The following is a 20,370-nucleotide window of genomic DNA, read 5'->3' on the forward strand; positions in this document are numbered from 1 at the left end:
AGTAATCTACGGGTGGACAGCTATCAACGAAGTAGAAGTTGATAATGACAGGGAGAGTGTTTTAGATGTTAAATTTTGAACTGGGTGCAGTGTGACAGCGACGTGAGTGTTATACACCTGATGATGGCCGTCTGAGGCCGAAACATGTAGTGTAGGGAGCAAGATCAAAGAACAAATATATTGTTTGCACTTGAGACGGAGTTTATATCATTTATCGTATGGAGTGCAACAGGATGCTTAAATATAATATTGGTTATAGCAGATGAGAAATATCTAGGCTTATTTTATCTTGGTTGAGAAGAGATTATTTGTGGATGTTAACACAGGGAGGATGACAGCACCGGAATCAATTTTGTAGAAATATTTTTGGCATACGACAATGTAAATGTCTGACCTTTGTGATGATGGAAATATGTCATGGAACTGTACTGTTTCAGTAAAGCCCCTCCACGCAACAGTTCGCTCAGGGGACTGTTCCTTTGAAAGCGGGATCTGTGGGTGGAAAAATGTGACGCATTCAGACTCGAACGAGCGCCTCATATCTTGGCAGATGGCTTTCGACATGCACCGCCCCGCAGAGCTCCTCGACAGAACGTTCGGCACATCAGGTACGGTCAGAGAAACACAGATTACTGGGGCCTGAAGCCAGTACTGTGGGTGTGAATGGGACCATGCCCAAGGGCGCGGACCGTATGGTTACTGGGTCCCCACACCCTTATCTCAGATGAATATCGGCAGTGTGGGAAACAGTTTCTACAATTCTGGACACCTACTATTTAGCAAAGAGGCAACTAGGAAGATAATGAACACAAAAATTTAATGAAAATAATAGTACATAAGTACATAGATTTGAGGTTCTAGCAGTGATCAATATTAAAATTACCGATATCTGCAAAGTGACATCATACAGTTTGGTAGGTAGGTGCCATGGTTTGGAGGAATTTGCTGCCTCCCTGAAGACGAAGACATCAAGTTCCTCCAAAACACTGATGCTTATTTATCAAAGAACTTGTTATCACATCCCAGATTCTCATTGTTAGGTTACATTTATATAAACATGAGACAATTTCTGTGATATTGTCCATAGCTAGGGGAGGTTATTGCGGTTTTCTCGTTTGCGGGCACCTGTTATTAACATGCAAAGGAGACGTAGGAGAGTGAAGGAGCAACGGTTGATAAAATACTTGAATATGGGTGAACGATAACAAGTTGTTTTGACATACTTGAAAATACCACTCATGAAAATATCTCTCATTTGTATCACTGAGTCTACTGATTTAGATATAATAAGTTTAGAACGACAGAATGCAGAGCAACATGTATAATTTCCGATATCGTATGCAGTTTTAAATTTGTCGTTGTTATGTTGATGATAAGATATTTGGCATAAGATGAAATTATAATCTACTTTTATGCAATTTTAACATGGGGTCTCTCTAGCACTCCAATCTCACAGCTCCAGAATTACAAGTCACTTTTGCATTCATTGGCTTTTTTAAGCTTCGGTTGCTGGAAGTCTCCAAGGTAATCATAGGCTTGTTATAATACGAGTTTTCACATTAGCTTCTCGAATTGAATTCCCGTTATGTGTATTATGGGATGAGAGTAGCTTCACCTTTGTTGTGTCATCTTGATATAGGTACCTAACCAGCACACTCATGAATGCCGTTAAGTTTACGGTCTCTGAGAAGATTTTTGTATACTGAAGATGGTGGTAACGCATTCCGCGAAACATTGATACCTATTTACAGTACTACAATGCTAGCGCTCCGATTGGGGCACGACCCTAATATTTCAGCCGTGTTATTAATTCAAGTAAAATAAACCAAGTAAGATTTGAGGTTTTCGCGGCGGTGACTATGAAGAATGCCGTCCTCTGGGATGTGGTGCCGTATAGATCTTGTGTGAACCGACGTTTCGGAAGAATGTATCGCCTCCATCTTCAGGGTAGAAAATGCACGAGCGAGGAACCAGCGTGAGCAGGTGACTGCAGTGTGCTATTTCTTAGACTTAGTAAATAAACTGCTTTTCTGCACTGTCTTCTCATACACTATTTAAGCAGTGCAACAATAAACCGATTCATTCTTTTCATGTAGACGGCTACGTCTTTTTTGACATCTTTACAACCAATCAACAACAGAGTACGGCCCGAATGCTTTCCCCGGTCATTGACGGTATGGGCTCTGACGACCTGTGTTTCACATTCTGGTACTTTGGTTTCGGTGCCGCTGGCTCAACACAGCTCCACGTGCTCAAGACAAGACCTGGCAGTGCAACAGGTCAGCTGGTAAGCACTCCACTACGGTGTCTCACTTTGGGTGAGAGGTCTGGGGTATTTTATCTTGAGGAAAGAAAATAGATTAGAGATGTAACCAAAGTTAATATTTCGATTTTAGGCTTTTGAAATAAAATGGGAATATAGAATGTTTGTAAAGTAGGCGTGCTCCATGATTTGAATACCATATTTTGTTTTCGATACTGTTAGGATAATGGAGGAATAAAACTGCCCTTAACGAAGTATGGAGTGTAGCTCAAGCTTCTCTCAATTTTAAAGTTTAGCACTGCGTACAGAAGAATGGTTAGTTTCATGCTCTGACCGTCTTACCCCTTATAGGAGAACCTTGGATACCCACTGGATAGAGACAGATAGAGACAACAAAGCCTTGAAATCAGTTACTACCAGTTCTCAGTACAAGAACTAAAAGCCCATAAGAACAGAAGAACAGAATGGAACATAAATTAATGCAGTCTTTGACAAAAAAAAACCCCAATGGACGTTAAAAGCATTAGAATTTATGGAAAATTTTGCTGAAAATCCTGTACCTGGTGTAATACAATCTAAGCAGTAAGTACTGGAAACAACAAACTCCAGCCAGACATATTTGTAACAGACGGTGATGTGGTAAGAACTATTATTTATTGAAGGAGCGGTAAATATTAATACAATTGCTTAAGCATCTGCCATTTATCCCATACGTACCACTTTCTTGACTAGCAGTAGCCTCTTATTAATAACTGATAATTTCCATATGAAGATGTGGAAGATGACGGCGGACGGGTACGATCCATTGCATCCAGCATGGACGCCGGCCCAGTTTACTATTGACGCCAGATTGCCGTTTACAATCATGCTGGAAGGACAAGCAAGTAACGGGGGCTTTGCTGTCGACGACATCAAAACACTCTCCGGGACCTGTGAAAGTAAGTAATCTGTAATAGATCTGAGGGAAAGGAGTGGCGGGGGACGATTTGGTTTATATGAAGTACTGTAACGAAATAATATAAAGAGAAAAACCCAGGAACTGACATCGGTCTATATTCGAACTAGAAGGGATGTGGAAGAACTATGGCATGCCATTTCAAGAGATTTTTCTGGAATTCACCTGGCGTTATTAAGGGGAACCATAAAACCCTAAGTCAGGATAATCGATTTCTCGGCCAAAGTTTAGAAACTAGCATGTATCTGTATATCTATTTTAGTAAAAATTATTCTAGACATTCTATTTCAAAAGGAAATTCTCCTATAATGTCGTAGTTCCAATAGAACTGATTCAGTATTAAACTCACTTTTGTGATAAGCAGATAAGCCAGATTGTAGGCAGTGCACTTACTCGTACGGTAACAGTTACATTTTATATATGGAAAGGAAAAGACGAACTACTGCTAATATTTAATTTTACAAGGAATAATAACAGATTTTTTGGAATTATTTGATGTGAGATTATGTGAGTGTACTGAGTATTCTCACTTTGCAGTAGTTGTGCTATTTATGCGAAAACTGAGATTTCTAATAGTTATCCCGTTTGTATCATTTCTCGGAAAATGTGCAACGATGGCGACACGGTTCACACAAGAAACGGCAAAATGTCCAAAATATCAACGTGTATTTGTACAGTGTCATTGTAAATAATATTAAGAGTAGTGATATACCTTTATGATCGACGAAACACAGCATTAATAACCATGAATTTCTTTCAGCTCGACCTTCACACGCTGAACCTGCTGAATAAGAAAAGACTGAAGATGCATTTTCTGTTTGTGCATTGTTTAATTTATTCCTAGATGTACTGTACATATGCTATGGAAAATTGAATATACCTTCTTTTGTAAAATACCAATAAATACGACAGATATTTTATTTAATAATCCTTCACCCTCTTTAAAATTTGATGGTTAACAAGTCATCCTTTCTTTTCTTACCACATACTCTTAATAGTATGCATCCTTTCGTGTGTCATATATAGGATATATTATGTATATAATGGGGGCAGTCTACACAACAATATTCCTAAAAAAACAAAATGGACACTACTGTATGAACATTTGTTTTATTTTGTTGTTGACGCTACATGTTTTGGCCCTGATATTGGGCCATTATCAGGCGTACAATGATACCAGTCCTTGTTCTTGAATTGCATCTAATTTCAGTATGGATCCATATTGTGTGCTTGTGAGATTTAAATGCATCAAATGAATTTAAAATAAAACTTGAATGCCTAGGTAGTAAAATTTAGAATTAAAAATTAAAATTAAAATTGTACAGAAATGAGATATTTTGTAATATATTTCTTTAAAATTTTGTGATCGCTACATGTTGATATGCTTTTCCAGTAGTAGAAGCTATTATATTGCCATATATTTTTAACAGACTCCTGAAATAACACGTGACATTTCATTGTACTTAACACTGAAACACAGGTACAGAATTCTTATGTGTCGTATTCCAGTAGCAATCGAAAACACGGTAATTTTTCATGCAATAATTATGTAAGTAGATTACTTCTATACTAAATATTAAAGGCATAAGTTGCTGCCTGAACGAAATAGATATTGGATGTTACGTTGATGTGTATGTAGCATTAAAGATCAACCGGCTACTTCCCCACAGTTAAGCAGGTCAAGAAAATGTCAAACTGCTTTTAAAGAAAATACTATATTATTAAGAAAGGTAAAAACTGAAATGTCGTCTTTCCTACGTTTAATTAAGCTTTGAAATCTCTTACAATTGCTGTGGTAAATTCGAAAAAAATTAATATGAATCTCGCTGAAATATTTATTTCGTACCTTAATGCTTCATACCAAAAGATTTGTTCATTTATTCTCTGAGAGATTTGCTAATCAGCTGAACACCATGACATATTTTGTTGTTAATATGGACTAAGCTTTCCTTTTTTCCGTTAGGATTTATCATCTGTTGCTCAAAGGAGACTAACAAGAAGGATTATTATGATTTTAGTAATTTCTACCAATTTTACCTGAAATTATTTTAAGTGTTGTTTGAATTTAAGAATATAGACTTTCTTCTGAAGTGTTACGCTCTTTGACCTGTTCGAATTCTGAATTAATTCAGAAACAACTGAATTACTCTTTTCTTTCGACCTATTGCTTCGTTCTGACCCTCAGACACCTAGTGACTGTAAACCTTGGGCCTCTTACTAGTGATTCTCACACGCTGCCTGAAATCACAGAGGTCTTCCCATTATCATTATGAAAGTAGGGGCTTGTAGGGCCCAGACTGGCCTCATGCAGTGTTACAACTGCCAGCGTTTCGGCCACACCTGGAGCTACTACAAAGAGCAAGCAAGATGCCTCAGGTGGAGGAGTGACCATCGCCACCTAGAGTGCTCGGAGGAATAAAGAATAAAGGCAGAAAATCGAAGTGTTGCAACACCTGCAGCTGCAGAAATTTATCTGCGCAAAGCATCACCAGCAGCAAGTGAGGAAGCGGCATTCCGGACCCCAGGTACCCACCGGCAGCAGCTTTACGGTCAAACTTGTCACTCAATGGAAGACGTACGTCACAACGACGGCAGAAACTGCAGCACCAGCGACCAACCCCAAAACCCCCGCACCTAGGACCAGATGGGAAAAGCACCAGATCCAGTGCCCATCAAAATAAGCCCTGATTGGGCAGTGGTTACCCGTACACCAACAGTGAAGCAGGTCGTGACAGATTTGTGGACGGCGGAAGCAGAACAGGCAGACCATCCAAGTACTTCACTTTCACACTACATTCATATATTTTAGACCTATCAAGAAGCACAACTCATTTTTCCTTCTAATAGGAAGAACAGATACGGTATATCTTCTGTACATCATAATCTGCGGAGACACCCAGGCAGGACTAGACATCAAGACAATACAGTCGGTCGAGGGGCAGGTTGCAGTGTGCTCGAGTTTGAGTATGAAGCTATTTGCACTGTTTGCGTCCTGAGTTGCTGATTTCTTGCTTGACTTACTCCTCGACCCCGCAGGTCTAGTCAGTAAATTCCTTCTAAACGTCGGCAGACTTTTCATCAAACTAGACATCCTCGTGTCACAGAAAATAATGTTCTTCATAATCACTTTTGCTAGAACCCCAAGTCCAATACAAAGAATACTCACAACCCATACCTGGACAAAGTATATGAAGGATTTCCTTAAAAATCCGCGCTGAAAGTACTATTGAACTGTCTAGCTTCTCTGCCACTGGCAGTACCGACTGTAGTTTAGGCTCATACACTGAAGCGACTGATTGGATGATTGCATTTTTTGCTTAGTGTCAAGAAATATTTTCAAGCAGCTAACAATTATAAATGCCCGAATAATTTTCTCCACCTACTGCACAAATTTCTTGTCATTCAATGCGTCGCCTTTCCCAGTAGGAAAAGTAAAGCAGTTAAGACACCACATCATTGTACACTGTATCCACTGTTGCGTGTGGGCTACGCAGTGAATTCGGTAAGAAACTGGCTAGTCCGATCGCACGCATCTGTGGTTGCTGAAACTGAAGTTTCACTTATGTCGGTACTAGAGGACTCGTAAAAAGTGATGGGACAGATACAAACAGAAAGAATTGCACGTCACATGCTCCCGGCTGCACCAATGGGAAAGCAGCCTTAACTTTGAGTAGTAATAGTAGCCACGGATGACAGGACTAGCAACAGGACATTGTACTTAAGCATATTGTTTTTTTTCCTTGGCACTACAGCCCCAGTGGGCCTAGGCCTACCTCCATGAACTTCTCCGTTCACTTCGGTTTTTCTAGATCTTACACATTCGGTAGGACTCCTTGGGCTGGTGATCAACTCGTCGCAAGGCTTCTACCTGTACACAAACACAGAAAAACGCACACACACAAAATAATATCCATGCCCTGAGTGGGATTCGAACCCACGATCCCGGTTTCCAAGCGAGCGAAGACAGTACACGCCTTAGACCGCTCGGCTACCGTGACCGGCAAGCATATTGTTACATTAATGTAAATACTAGTAAACATATATAAACGTCTCAATGCAAGTTTATATTATTTATTTTACTATGACATATTTCGGCCGTATACGGCCATCATCAGATATATGTTTTCTTGCTAAAATTGTTTCACCGCACGTCAAACTGCATATCACATTTCAAAGCGATGTTAATTTTAAGTCACTCCTTGTTCTAAACCACTAACATTATTTCATAAAATATTTATAAACGTGGAATTATTTGCGCTGCATTCGAGTGTTTCGGCGTGGGTGCTTCTTGCGTTGTTGTATGCTGCTCGTATAGGTGATGTCCACTGTTAATGCTGTTCTATAGTGTGTACTGTGATGACGTGTAGGCATCAGCGCTCTGTTGCTGGTTATTCTGTTGTGTGCATGGTAGGGCTTTCTAAGGAAAAGGAGGCTCGCGTGTGAGTTTGCGTGTGTGTGTTTTGTAGAGTCTGTGTAAGGTTTCGAATATGAGGTTGTAATACCACATGTATGAAATCAGCAAAGACAACCTACATATGAACGACACATACAGTCGTGTATATCTTGTGAGACGGTGATATCTTAGGTGAATCAATAAAACCCAAATAATAATAAGCATAATCTCAACTAAAAAAATTCATTGACCAAGCCATAACTATTAATAAACCAATATCCATTTATTACGACACTTTTGTTTGATTGGTTGTCATAAATTTTATAGGCTTTGTTTATTATTCTTTAAATAAAACATGAAGTAAACAAATAAACGAAGTAAATTTTATTTTAGTCGATTAGATTTGTAAATTTAAGCTTCAATATAGCCATAAACTTCTCATTTCTGATCAGAGTGACCGAGCGGTCTGAGACATAATTTGTTCACTCAATCGAACGGTAGTATCATGGGTTCAATTCCCACTTAAGGCTTGGATGTCTGCGTTTCTTCGGTTTTTGTTCTCTTCTGTGTGTAAGTAGAGACCTTGCTGCGGGCTGATCCCTCGTCCAAGGAATGCTACCGACTGTGTATATAATCAGGAAACTGAGCAGCCAAGGCCCTACAAAGGGCTGTAGAGGCATAACAATGATAATAATAATTCTCATTATTCCTTACGTTACTCAGCATGTTCGTGCTATTTCATTGCACACTGAATAAATGAAATACTTCATCAGCTATTTCACACATTCAAATATGACTCAGACGAATCTAGACGACCCAAAAATAATGAAGTTACAGAACGATATACTCTAGCATGCCAAAAATTATTACAGAATAGGGGTTGTGAAAATTTATGCTAGCTGATGTCAAATACGAGTAATTGCAAAGAGATAATAATAAGAAGCAGCGCTAGGTATCCCAGTTGCTCCAGTCCCACCTGGTGACCTTAGTGTCAAGCATTTGTTGCAGTTTTTTAGTTCTTAGCCTGTATGTGGTTTTGAGAGAGATAATGACTGCAGTTATTTGGATTAAAAAACATTTTACATTTGGCTTTATGTAATTGACAAAGTATATAAAAATGTATGTTTTCAATGCCATATTTCAAAGATATTACATATGTTGTGATTATTATATGATATATATTGTTTCACAATAAACTCTGTACATAATACATAATTCTGACATTAATACATGGATGATTTATTAGTAGTGCTCGATAAAAATCTTCATTCCCAGGACAGATCTGAAACTCTCGTGAATTTCGAAGAAAGGGAGATATCAGATTTACTTCTGTTTTAAACTTGAACCTCATAATTTTTTATTTCTAACTTGAATTAATTTAATGAAGAAATTAAAGTTACTCAAGTTTACAAGCACGGTGCCACGTATAAGCATGGGTTATGTGAAGATAAATGCTGGAAGTCTGTTTTCTTCGAAATTGCAAGGAGATATGTGACCATGTCTTCTAGGGAAAAACCAACAGTCCGTGCGGAGTTGTCTTGGATATGATGGCGAGGAAAATATTTCCCAAAACTTACAAGAATTTTAACCTATATACTGTTCAATGTACACTGCGTAATGTTAGAAGTTAGACATCTGCTGCAAATTACTGAGTTCTGAGATTGGTTAAATGTAATTATATATATTTATAAATTATTCAGAATATAAGCTCAGAATATACAGGAGTAATTGAAGCGGCATATTAATTTTAGTTTCTCTGTCACATTTGTGCAGGTGTAGATTTTAATTCGGCTACAGGACTAGGCCTTGTTTCTTGAGCTCTTGACTTTTCACAGCAGCTTTTTCGGGTCTCGCTGGAAGGAAATATGGTCCGGTTAATTAAAATAAATCATTACACATTTCGTCAACATTAGATCTGCTATTGAAGATCAAACTCACTTGAACAGGACCCAGGAGAGAACATGAGGTCGTCCACTGCGAATCCACCATTCATAGCTTGACCTTCCAACATGATGCGGAAGTCAGTTTGAGCGTCCACTGCGACCTGGGCCGGAAACCAAATTGGACGTGTGGTATCCATGAGCTTTGCATCGAAGGCCCACACCTGCCAGAAAATGGATTTGTATTTCAGTAACGTAAGTATCTGAACTCAGTATTGCTTGGGGATTAACATTTTAGAAGCAAAATCCCATAAAATAAACTTGTATGGAAATGAAACGCAACTTCAAGACAAGAGATCTACGAAGCTTTATAAGGCCTGAATTGTTGTGTGACATGCCCCATGTTTCGTTTAACGGCAAGTATTATGCCATCTTCATGTGAGTTTTCTTGGTAAGTGGATATCTGAAAACTAAACACCTGGGAAAATCATACTAATCAGCTTTTTCTCGATATTCAGTTTCTTCCTCCCCCTACGTATTCAGTGTTTCTAAGAAGCAGACATGTTCCTTATTTTCAAATATTCACAGTTTGTATTATTCTCAAAATAATGTTAATTATAGTTTAGTATGATGAATGCCGTCTTCTGGGATGTGGCGCCGTGTAGATCTTGTATGAACCGAAGTTTCGGAGGAAGTATCACTACCATCTTCAGGGTAGAAAAATCTGCTAGCGAGGAACCAGCGTTAGTAGGTGACTGCAATCTACTCTGAAGATGGAAGTGATACGTTCCTCCGAAACTTCGGTTCAAACAAGATATACACGGCGCCACATCCCAGAAAACAGAATTCTTCATAGTCACAGCTGTGAAAACTTCAAATCTCATATATTTTAGTACTTTGTGTTTTATATGATGAATTAGAATCTTCCATCTCACTTGTATATATTTGATTACTATCATCTGTTCAGCAGAGTACTATAAAAATAGAATGAAACGGCAGGACGGAAACAATGGTGCATAGGCGTAACGAAATGTACATGTGTTGGAGATGGAGAGCATAGCATTCCTAGAATAGTTATCGATTAGGGGAAAAGCTGGTACGCGGGATGCATCTCTTCAAACAGACTGCTGCATATCTATCCGATATTTTCTAGGGTAAGTGGCAAAGGAAATTAAAACCGGAAACTGTGACTCCTGAATGACTAGTACTTCGTAATCAACCTAGCATATCTAACTCAGCAGCAGACGATACAATACCAAACCGAAGCAACCAGCTTGTCTCTGTGGTAGCAGGTCAGAACGTCTGTAATGGTTGTGAAGCAAACGGAACTATTCTCTTCACATCTTCCCGTCTACAGTTGATCCGCGCTCATATAACAACAATTAAAATCAAGGATCGGCGAGAGGTGGAGGTTATTAGAGCTAGTGCATTTATGTAGGTCCCATAATATTTCTCAAAAAGATTATGAGAATACATTTTAAATGTGAGATTAATCTTATGTAGTTAATATGTCAGAGTGTGGAATGGTTTCATCTGGCTCAGAATAAGGTCCAGTGACGAGTTCTTCTTGAAGATGGCAATCAGTCAAAGGATTCTTGATAAAATGAGTGTACGTGTATATCTGATTCATTTACGCTTCTCTCTCCTGTCGCCTAGCCATTCTGTTCACATGAATTTTAGTGGTGACAGCTTTCTCCAACGATAGACTCTTTAGTCTCATTGACGTACTCCGGAGGAGCTGAATGAAAATGCAACAGAAATCAGAAATTTGGAAGCCTTGAGTGTCGTTAGTCCCGCCATCCATCATCATTTCTCTCTCTCTCTCTCTGACCTCAGTATGGTTAAAATGAAAGAGACAAGGAAGAAGGAAAAGAAAAGCGGAAGATTTAGAATTATGAGGATGGTGATGATACACTCGTGATGGTACGAGCTCTTCAGTTTTGCCTTTTCGAGCGGAGGATTCTCGCCGTTGTCGCTGGAGCTGTTGTCCTGACGCACGACCCTCAGCTGTGCAGATTCGCCTGCTCCAAAAACTGCGAACCAGAACGTAAAGCAGAGGGACCTTTCTTCCACGGCGCTGATTGTGGGAGAGATGAGGCGTACTGGGTTACTGCCAACGTTCTGGTTGAACAGGTCGAAGTAGACATATCCCTCTGCCAAAAATAAAATAAATACATTTGCTTATGGGGTATTTTCAAGAATAGTAGAGAGCAGTAGGATTAAGGTATTACCAGATTCAATTCCGAGTGTCCTAAACAGAAAGAGTAATTCAATACTTTTCCATTCGTTCCACCGCAGTTTCATATCGAACATGACCTTATTTAGAGCATTCACATTTTAAATCCTTAATAGAATTTAGCAGAACCAGTTCGGTGGAGAACTAGGCCATTGCGAAACCTATATTCTCCGCACACAGAGAGGGATTCCGTGTATCTGAGCTCCAGCTACAGGGGTTGGTTCATGCATGTCATCTTTTTGCAAATAAACAGGTTAAAGTATTACAACTTCTTTGTTGTTGTTACCTGGAGCTCCGAAAGTCTTATCGGGGAGGTTGGCGGGTCTCCTGGATACAGTAGCCAAGCGCCATGAAGCACTCGATTTATCTTGTGTGGTGTCGTTATACCAGTCGCACGTGTCCCTTTCAAACCGACACTCACCTACCCGAACGTACGCTCCTGACGGTATGGCTGTAATAATGGTGAAAATGACTATGATAGCAATTATAATATCATCAACAACCTCAGCAATGTTTGATACATACAATATCAGAAGACAGTTTTAGATGGTAAAGAGAATAGTAGTTTTATTGTAATCTTGATAACGTTAGGAAAGTGTAAAAAAGTATAACAACAAGAACAACTTCAACAGTGACAACCAGTAGGAGCTATTTTCAACATTAGTAGGGGGCTTGTGGGAGAAGAATCGGGACAAGTCCTCATTCACATAGAGGTAATGGAAAGAGAACAGCAGCTGATGTGCCGATACCACACGTAAATTCAAATTATTTATTAAAGAGCTTAGAGATATCGGGTTTTCGGACTCAGTTTCCATAGTGAAGCAGATTGAAGGCCTTAAACTACTGAGGTGGTCGAAGAAATTCTGTAATCTCTCTGAACCATGGGACCAGACTACAAAAGTGTCATCCACGTGGGTTATTTTGAAGGCTATCCCACACAATGGGTAAACTAATAAATGAAACACGAGAAATAAACCCCTACGAACAAAGTGGGATATAGGAAATAACATGCCAAAGTTGCCAAAAAGTATACATCGGCCAAACTGGTAGAAATCTAACAAGATACAAAGAACACATAAGAAACATAAGACTAAACAAAGATGAATCAGCATTTTCCCAACACATACTAAATAAACACCATCAGTACGGGCCGATGGGAATGATTGAGAAAGCCAAAAAAGGAGGTATCACGAATATAAAAGAAGACTTCCATATATATCGCTTTAATAAGTTCAATAAATTGATAGAAGAACAAAAACACACAAAAGAAAGTAATAGCCAACGTAACATGTTCGACCTCATAACACAACATCAGAACACGCCCACATTAACGTCACAGACACAGGAAGTATAAATTACGCGGCACAGCACACTCTAGATCTCTAGAACAGTGAAAACAACACAACACGACACGAACAAACACAGGACGATACCAAGGTAGGGTGAAACAAAATCCTTAATATATATATACTATAGGGTCGCTGAAATAATACAATACCCATAATATATTTGCAGAATCTCCTTCTCAAGATAGACAGGCGTCACAAGTTCAGCCCCCATCAAGAAAGACGATAGGAGAAGGGACACGAACCTACTTTGTTTATAAATTTTAACTTAAACAACAAAGTTTTAAAAACTGTAATATACCAAGAAAGCTGCTGTGGTTGTGAGGAAGTGGGATTTTGTGTATATTGTGCATTGCAGGCATTGTGTGTATGTATGTATTTCAGCACTCAGAACACCCATTGTGATAGTAGTTTCCAAATAAGTATCGATGTTCCCCCTGAAAATGGTCCGTAAGGGCCGAAACATGTAAGGGTGCTAAGTTTTCAAGTAGTAAAAACTTAAATAGTCACACTGGACGGAGTTGTTTTGTCTTTGTGATAACTTTAGTGACAGCAACAAAAATAACACAGATAATAATAATACTAATAGCCACAACAGACGCAATAACATGATCATAAAATGTAATTTATAAAGTACTGCAGAAATTCGAAAGCTAGAAATTAATTTGGCTACTGAAATTGTTTATAGTATATGCGACACAAATTATTCACATACCATCCAAAAATAATTAAAGCTCACAGGAACGTTGGCGTTGAAGTGCTTTGAAGCTCTAATCATGTCTTATATATATATATATACATACCAGTTGTTTTCGCATCTTTCACCGATTCAGGGAATCGTAAGGAAGCCAAGTACGGTGATAAGTAGGCCCAGGATTTTGTCTGATATTTCGTACGTTGGCTTACAGAACTTGTAGGCAGTTAGGCTTATAATGCTCATACAGCGATGGCCAAACTTGTATGGAAATTGAGAGTGATTAGGTACACAAATGGCCGTAAATGTACACATGGGTCATATGCAAGCAGTGGCTAAATTAAATCTAGAAATCTGATGTAAATTTTCGAGGAGTGTTGGCTCTGTCTTATATCTACTGGATGACTTCCATAATAGAGGTGATTACTCTTCGGGCTCTATTATCGGAGAATGAGTCGGTGGGTTACCAAAAAAAAAAGAGAGAGAGAATGAACTTACTGGAACATGCTGCTCCGAAGAAAGTGATGTCATCAAAGCCAATAAAGCCATTAGCTCTGCTGGAACCCCACGTTCCCTCTATCACAATTTGCTGAAGTCAAAAATACACAGAACGTGAGACTGGAACTACTGTTGAGCATATACGCGTATAATAAGTATTGCTGGAAAATATTTTTTAGTTTAATTTAACAATATTTCAATTTTGTAAAATAAGTCTGATTAGCGTTGATAATGCAGACAAGTATTGTTACTAACCCACTGCTTTGGCGATATTACTGTGGGGTGTGGGTAGAAAGTGGACGTATTTACTCATTTGGTCAAGATATTCCTCACTCTTAAGAACTATAAGATTCATAACCGTGTTCGCAATGGGCTGCCATTGAAACCTACATGAAACCAATTTACGTGTAAACTAGTCTTCAGCCCTAAGAGCTGTTGATTTAACATTGATTTTTAATATCATTCTCTCATCTACACTTTGGTTTCCCAAATGAACTCTTCCATTTAGACTTTCTGACAAAAACGTTGTACGTATTTCACTTCGCTCTATACGTGCAACATAGCCCTCCCATCCTCCCACACCCCTCCCCATATTTGACCTCCCTATTCGTTTTTGTTGAAGAGTATACGTATATTGTCACGTGTATGGGCGACTAAAGGCTCGAATTTGGATCGGTAAGTCGATTTATTGGATATTCACTATTTGTAACTATAAGTAATTATTACACTATTACTGACTTTCACACCTTCCAGTTCACCGTTGCGAACACACTAAGATTCTCAATTTCCACTAGTCGCTCCTAGCAATGGATCTCAACACAGAAATTAACACTAGAAATAGCTATGAAGTTTTTTTTTTATTTCGTCTTTAATCACCCTGGGATCTCGGAACTAAATTTCCTCTGGACTCACTCATGACCGACTCGTGACCTGTAACTGCCCTGAACGAATTCTGTTACTTTTTTTTATTGCTAGTGGAGTGGGACTTTAAAATGTGTTTAAACGAAACGTATAGTAAAGTCCTTGTAGGTAAACATTTGTCTGATAAATTTCCTATCCAGAATGGTGTAAAACAAGGAGATGCTTTATCGCCACTCCTTTTCAACTTTGCCTTAGAATATGCAATTAGGAACATCCAGTAACGCCAGGTGGGACTGACATTAAACGGAATACATCAGCTGTTGGTCTACGCCGATGATGTGAATCTACTGGGTGGTAATGTAGATACCATAAAGAAGAATACACAGACTTTAATTGACGCAAGTAAAGATGTTGGTCTAGAAGTAAACACACAGAAAACTAAGTATATGTTACTGTCTCGTCTCCAAAATGCAGGGCAAAAACATGACGTAAAGACAGGAAGCAGATGTTTTGAAAATGTGGCACAGTTCAGATATATGGGAACAATGATAACAGCACTTTGTTATTTTTGAATTTACAAACAGTCGTACCATATGCTCCGTAGTTTCTGGAATCAGGGCCTGCGCGTATCTCCACTCTGGGCCCTGGTGATTGTACAGCCTCCATATTGGAGTCATCACGGAGTTTGCGTTCTTAGTGTACACTGTGAGAGAACCAAGGCTGGGACCCGTGTTGTCAATGAAAGGTTCATTCAGCACAAACCTGTGAAATACTTCGTTACAAATCAAATAAAGTTTCAACATAACTGAAAGTAGTCCATCCAAATGTAAGAAATGAAAAAAAAAATTAAACGAAGAAAGAATGAGGCTACGTGAACTCCAGAATATGGATACTATGGAGAAGAGAAGAATTTTAAAAGCCCAACTGAGAATCGAACTCTGCCCTTTCAGTCCGTAACTGAGGTGTCACAATTCCCATAAGCTATGAATATAATGCGAGTTACACCTGATCTCTTTAGGTACTGAAATATAAACCCCGTGAAATAGCAACTGTTACAAGTTACCTACAGAGATATGAGATTTTAATTAAGTCTGTTAGGACTCATAAAAGACCTGCCCTCTCCCCCGGTGCAAAAGAAACAGCTGGTAACAGGAAAGCCATTTCTTCCCATTAGACTATAACATCTCCGGCGTAATATGCTGGAAATATGTAACAATATTTGCCCTCAGAGAAGTCGATGGTAGTAGGACATGGTACATCAGCCATTGTTCTTCATGAACCATTACAAATAAATGGAAAGGCGTTAAGTCAGATGAATTTATACGTCAAAGGCTACACTCGCCATACCATTTACCACTGAACATATTGTTCATGAAAGTAATAATTTTCCAAAGACTAATATGGCAGCACCAGGTTTTATTAAAAAAAATCGTACTAGTGTTTGATTTAAGGTTCACACAGCAGCGAGTATTAAGATTACTATATTCTGGTTTATAACGTGGTGTCGTTCGGTAAAAGTATACTGACGTTTCGGATAAAAATTTAGCCTCCATCTTCAGTGTTGAAAAGTACGCCAAGCAAGGATTCAGCAAACAGCTCTGCTTGCCGCCTGCTTTTTGCTCCTTGCTGGCTTGGCTCACCCTTGACTCCTGAAAATGGAGGCCTCCGGAACTTCGAAGGAATTTCTCGAGCTACACATCGTTATGGATCGTACACTTGAAATACGTCCGTGCTTTCCTACTGTGGCCGTAGCACGAAGAATTCTTCAAGCCTTTCGCGAAATTAGACAGACGTCAGTACCGGTCTGTACTATACGCTTTGTAAGGGGGTCGCACTGCACCAGACGTTGACCTTGCGAGTAGCTTCCCGGGCTCATGGTGGCTTGGGTATTCGGTGCTCTGTTGAATGGCGTTCTTGGTATTCATTCACCTTGTCAATGATTTGAAATATCGTCTCCTATGTATGTATGTGTGTATGTTTATATGTATTCTCTTACTGTGTATTTAAATTCTCCATATATGCAGTTATTTCCAGAAGGTAACTAAACCTGACACAGATCATAAATTTTTGGTATGGAAGATTATTAAGAATAAATGTTATGGGGCGTGCGGTTTAGTTGAACATCCTGAATGTGACAGCCTTGCTTATAGGTAAAAGTAAAGTAAAGTTATCCCTGTGCTTAGCTAATTAAGCACTAAGCCATGAAGCAGTATGGGGGAGTGGATGTAGGTCCACATTTTCTTGACCTCGGCATTAGCTGGAGGTGAGTGGTCAGCTTCACGCCCCGGCAACTTTACCGCCGGGAAAAGAGCCTCCGATACTCATTAAATAGAAGGTTGGATGGACCCCAGAGCCCAGACCCTATCGGGACTCGAACCCCGACCCTTCGGTCGTCCAGTCAGTAGCCAGTAATTAGACCAGCTACGGTATTTCGGCTACCCTCTTGCTTATAGATACTGTAAATAATACAAGAACGGGATATGTTTTTCGTTGCAGCGGAAATTACTGTCCCACATTATTCAGGTAGTCTGAACAAGAAATAAATCAATCTGAAAAATGCATTCGCCTTACCAAAACGACATGCACTGTGGTAGCGTAGTCGCCTTCATTTCCTGAAAGGAGAACCAGGCCCTGCTCCCTGGCCGCTGAACATTATTCCTTGCTAAGGCCATGAGGAATCCTGAAAAATAAATGCAGTGTAATCTAGGGGAAGTTCATATTATAAGGCCTAATAGTGTCACTCTCTGAACTCAGTTTAATAAAGAGCAAAATCTGTAACATTTTAAATCTTATATATATATATAATATTTTCGTCTACCGTTCTCCGTCTGTCTCAGTTGCGGTTGGTGGGAAAATACAGCGGACTTTATTGTGCACAGTAATCTAGTTTCGTAGCTGTTTCCTTGCTTGACAACTACTTAATGCATATAGAGATCATTATGCAGCATTACATCAGTAAATAATATGGTTCGGCTAGGTAAATGTGTATTTATAAGACTATTATGGACATAATAAAAAGACAATATTTCAATAATGTTTATTTGTAGAAAATCACGGGAAAAAGCAGCCATTTCTAATAGCCTAAAAATCAATAATCCCAATTTCGGTTCATACATAATTTGCTTTTCTAAATTACATTAATACTTTCATATCCTTAATTTTCGACCATTATTCCACCTTCCAGACTAGACTTATAACAAGTGCATCTAAACCACTATTGTCTTTATTCCTATTCCGTCGAATTTGCTCAGAACTAAAGACTTACTCTCTCTTCATTTACAGTTCTTTAACAATACAAACATGTAAATTTTCAAAGAACATGGACGAGAAACTTCAATACTTTCGCGTTATAGTGAAAGAAATGGTAGAACAAAGAAGCAACAAATGTTATCGGGGTTGGTCCAGGTCTCTCTAGAAAGGCACTAGGATATTGGGTGTTTCTTGCTGAGTAGGTTAATATTGCACTGTTTGAAGATGTATTAATTGTTCACGATTTTTTTTTCGTTTACCTAAGAGGAAGTCATTCCTTCCCAGATGTCTATCCATATAATATTTTGTTCGAGATACGATGGGTTCACCTTCTTGTTATTCTGATAAGATTCAATACAAGTCAAAAGTGTGTTATAGGCCTTAATTTTAATTACTGAGTTTCATTAAGTAGCTTTTTATATCATCATTTTTAAAAAATGATTTAATTTGGAAATTGATATATACCTTGAATTTTCATAGCTAAGTTTTTTATAATAAGAAAATTACCTTTGGAATCGTGCAGAAACATGTATATTTCCCTTGATAACACTTTCCACATTAATCAATCTAAATAAGCTACAAACTGAGGCTCAGTATCTGTAGACAATCCCTTAGTATTTCACAATATCAAACTTATCTAAAAGTGGCGCCTGAGACCATAAATGGAGAAACGATGCCTCTTTAGCATGTTTAATTACCATGAAAAATGAGAATTACGAAGCGATCTCTTAATGTATTGTCGAAGTTCTCTGAGAGATAATTAGAAATAACCCTAACTCCCCACTCCTGCAAGTTAAATGGTGTCCTAGAACCATAATGCAGTGATCTCCGGAACACTGCATACAGCCTTTATCCGAGTGGGTAAATGATTAGGATTTCTGTCCCGTAAGTAACACCTACGAAGTTCACTCTTTACTTAGTCCTCTCTCAAGTCCTATTTTAACATGTCCCTTATAATCACTTGAAAACTTCGTCTTCCCCAATACCTCTATTGCTTCATAAGATAAAAGCCTAATTTCATAAACCAATTTTCTTTAAATTGCATGTACAAATGCAGGAGAAATGTTTAAAAACGCTGGCCAATTTATCTGTGATGCAGAAGCAAAGAGTGTGTCTGATTTTTTGGTTGACAGGTGATTGCAAATAAGAAAGGGATTTCTCTTTAGGTGATTCATATTTTAAGAAGCAAAGCTATATTATTAAGAGTAGTGAGCTTATCCTGCCAGGAAGATGGATTGTTTGCAAGGATAAGATGAATTCATAATACGCAGAACAAGTAAATTATTTACCTTTCTCAGATCCAAGCGTATGATCGTGGGTAGAGGTCCGCGTACCCTGCCCGGACACGCGGTCCCAGTCTATGTCATCCACTCGATCTCTTGCCCCAACGTTAGTCCATCCACATTCATCCACTTCGAAGGTGCAGTCTCCTGACATCGGCGCCGCGATTTGAGGGGCAGCTGCAAATTTGGTATAACCTGTGTTTCTTTTTCTGATGATATTCTGTGGTCATATTAGTGGATATTGTTGTAGAAAGAGTCGAATTTGTACAAGGAAAATCAACATGCAATATGCAATATTGGCAACTTCCGAAGATGTTTTAATAGCACAATAAGGCCGCTCCATACCTCAAGCGGTTAGTCGCTGGCTTCCCACCGCGGCTGCCCGGGATTGATCCCGGATCTGGTCAAATGGGATTTGTGGTGGACAAAGTGGCGCTAGGGCAGGTTTTCTCCGAGTACTTCGGTTTCCCCTGCCAATCTTCATTCCACCAATTGCTCCACAATCACCCTCACCTATCATCTGGAGTTGGTATAATAAGCCAGAAGTGGCCGCAGTACAAGGGACTTCCTCCCACCTCAATAGCAATAAAAAAAAATAAAAATAATAGGACAATAAATTACTGCTCGAAAATGCATTCTTGAGTCCTGTTCTGTACAGATGTAAACACTGGATTTTCAATATCCTGAAGGAAAACAGAGCACATTTAACAGC

The 20,370-nt window shown here is 39.0% G+C and overlaps 2 protein-coding genes across 2 annotated transcripts in view; one reads left to right on the forward strand and one right to left on the reverse strand.

Annotated features, from left to right (window-relative positions):
* Positions 1 to 4,124, forward strand: part of LOC111866183 (MAM and LDL-receptor class A domain-containing protein 1-like) — a 21,870-nt gene extending 17,746 nt beyond the window's left edge. Inside the window, exons 9-12 of the mRNA XM_023854878.2 lie at positions 438 to 608; positions 2,097 to 2,287; positions 3,036 to 3,201; positions 3,979 to 4,124. Of these exons, the coding sequence (XP_023710646.1) occupies positions 438 to 608; positions 2,097 to 2,287; positions 3,036 to 3,201; positions 3,979 to 4,010 (560 nt within the window). The 3' untranslated portion in view covers positions 4,011 to 4,124. The remainder of the gene's footprint in view (positions 1 to 437; positions 609 to 2,096; positions 2,288 to 3,035; positions 3,202 to 3,978) is intronic.
* A 4,645-nt stretch (positions 4,125 to 8,769) lies between these two features.
* The window catches only part of LOC111866195 (MAM and LDL-receptor class A domain-containing protein 1), a 39,865-nt gene continuing 28,264 nt past the window's right edge, over positions 8,770 to 20,370 (reverse strand). Inside the window, exons 11-18 of the mRNA XM_023854923.2 lie at positions 19,665 to 19,835; positions 17,698 to 17,806; positions 15,717 to 15,888; positions 14,266 to 14,356; positions 12,014 to 12,178; positions 11,436 to 11,644; positions 9,550 to 9,715; positions 8,770 to 9,464 (exon numbers count right to left, since the gene is read on the reverse strand). Of these exons, the coding sequence (XP_023710691.1) occupies positions 9,403 to 9,464; positions 9,550 to 9,715; positions 11,436 to 11,644; positions 12,014 to 12,178; positions 14,266 to 14,356; positions 15,717 to 15,888; positions 17,698 to 17,806; positions 19,665 to 19,835 (1,145 nt within the window). The 3' untranslated portion in view covers positions 8,770 to 9,402. The remainder of the gene's footprint in view (positions 9,465 to 9,549; positions 9,716 to 11,435; positions 11,645 to 12,013; positions 12,179 to 14,265; positions 14,357 to 15,716; positions 15,889 to 17,697; positions 17,807 to 19,664; positions 19,836 to 20,370) is intronic.

Source organism: Cryptotermes secundus, unplaced genomic scaffold (assembly GCF_002891405.2).
Source record: "Cryptotermes secundus unplaced genomic scaffold, Csec_1.0 scaffold599, whole genome shotgun sequence".
Lineage (NCBI taxonomy): Eukaryota > Metazoa > Arthropoda > Insecta > Blattodea > Kalotermitidae > Cryptotermes > Cryptotermes secundus.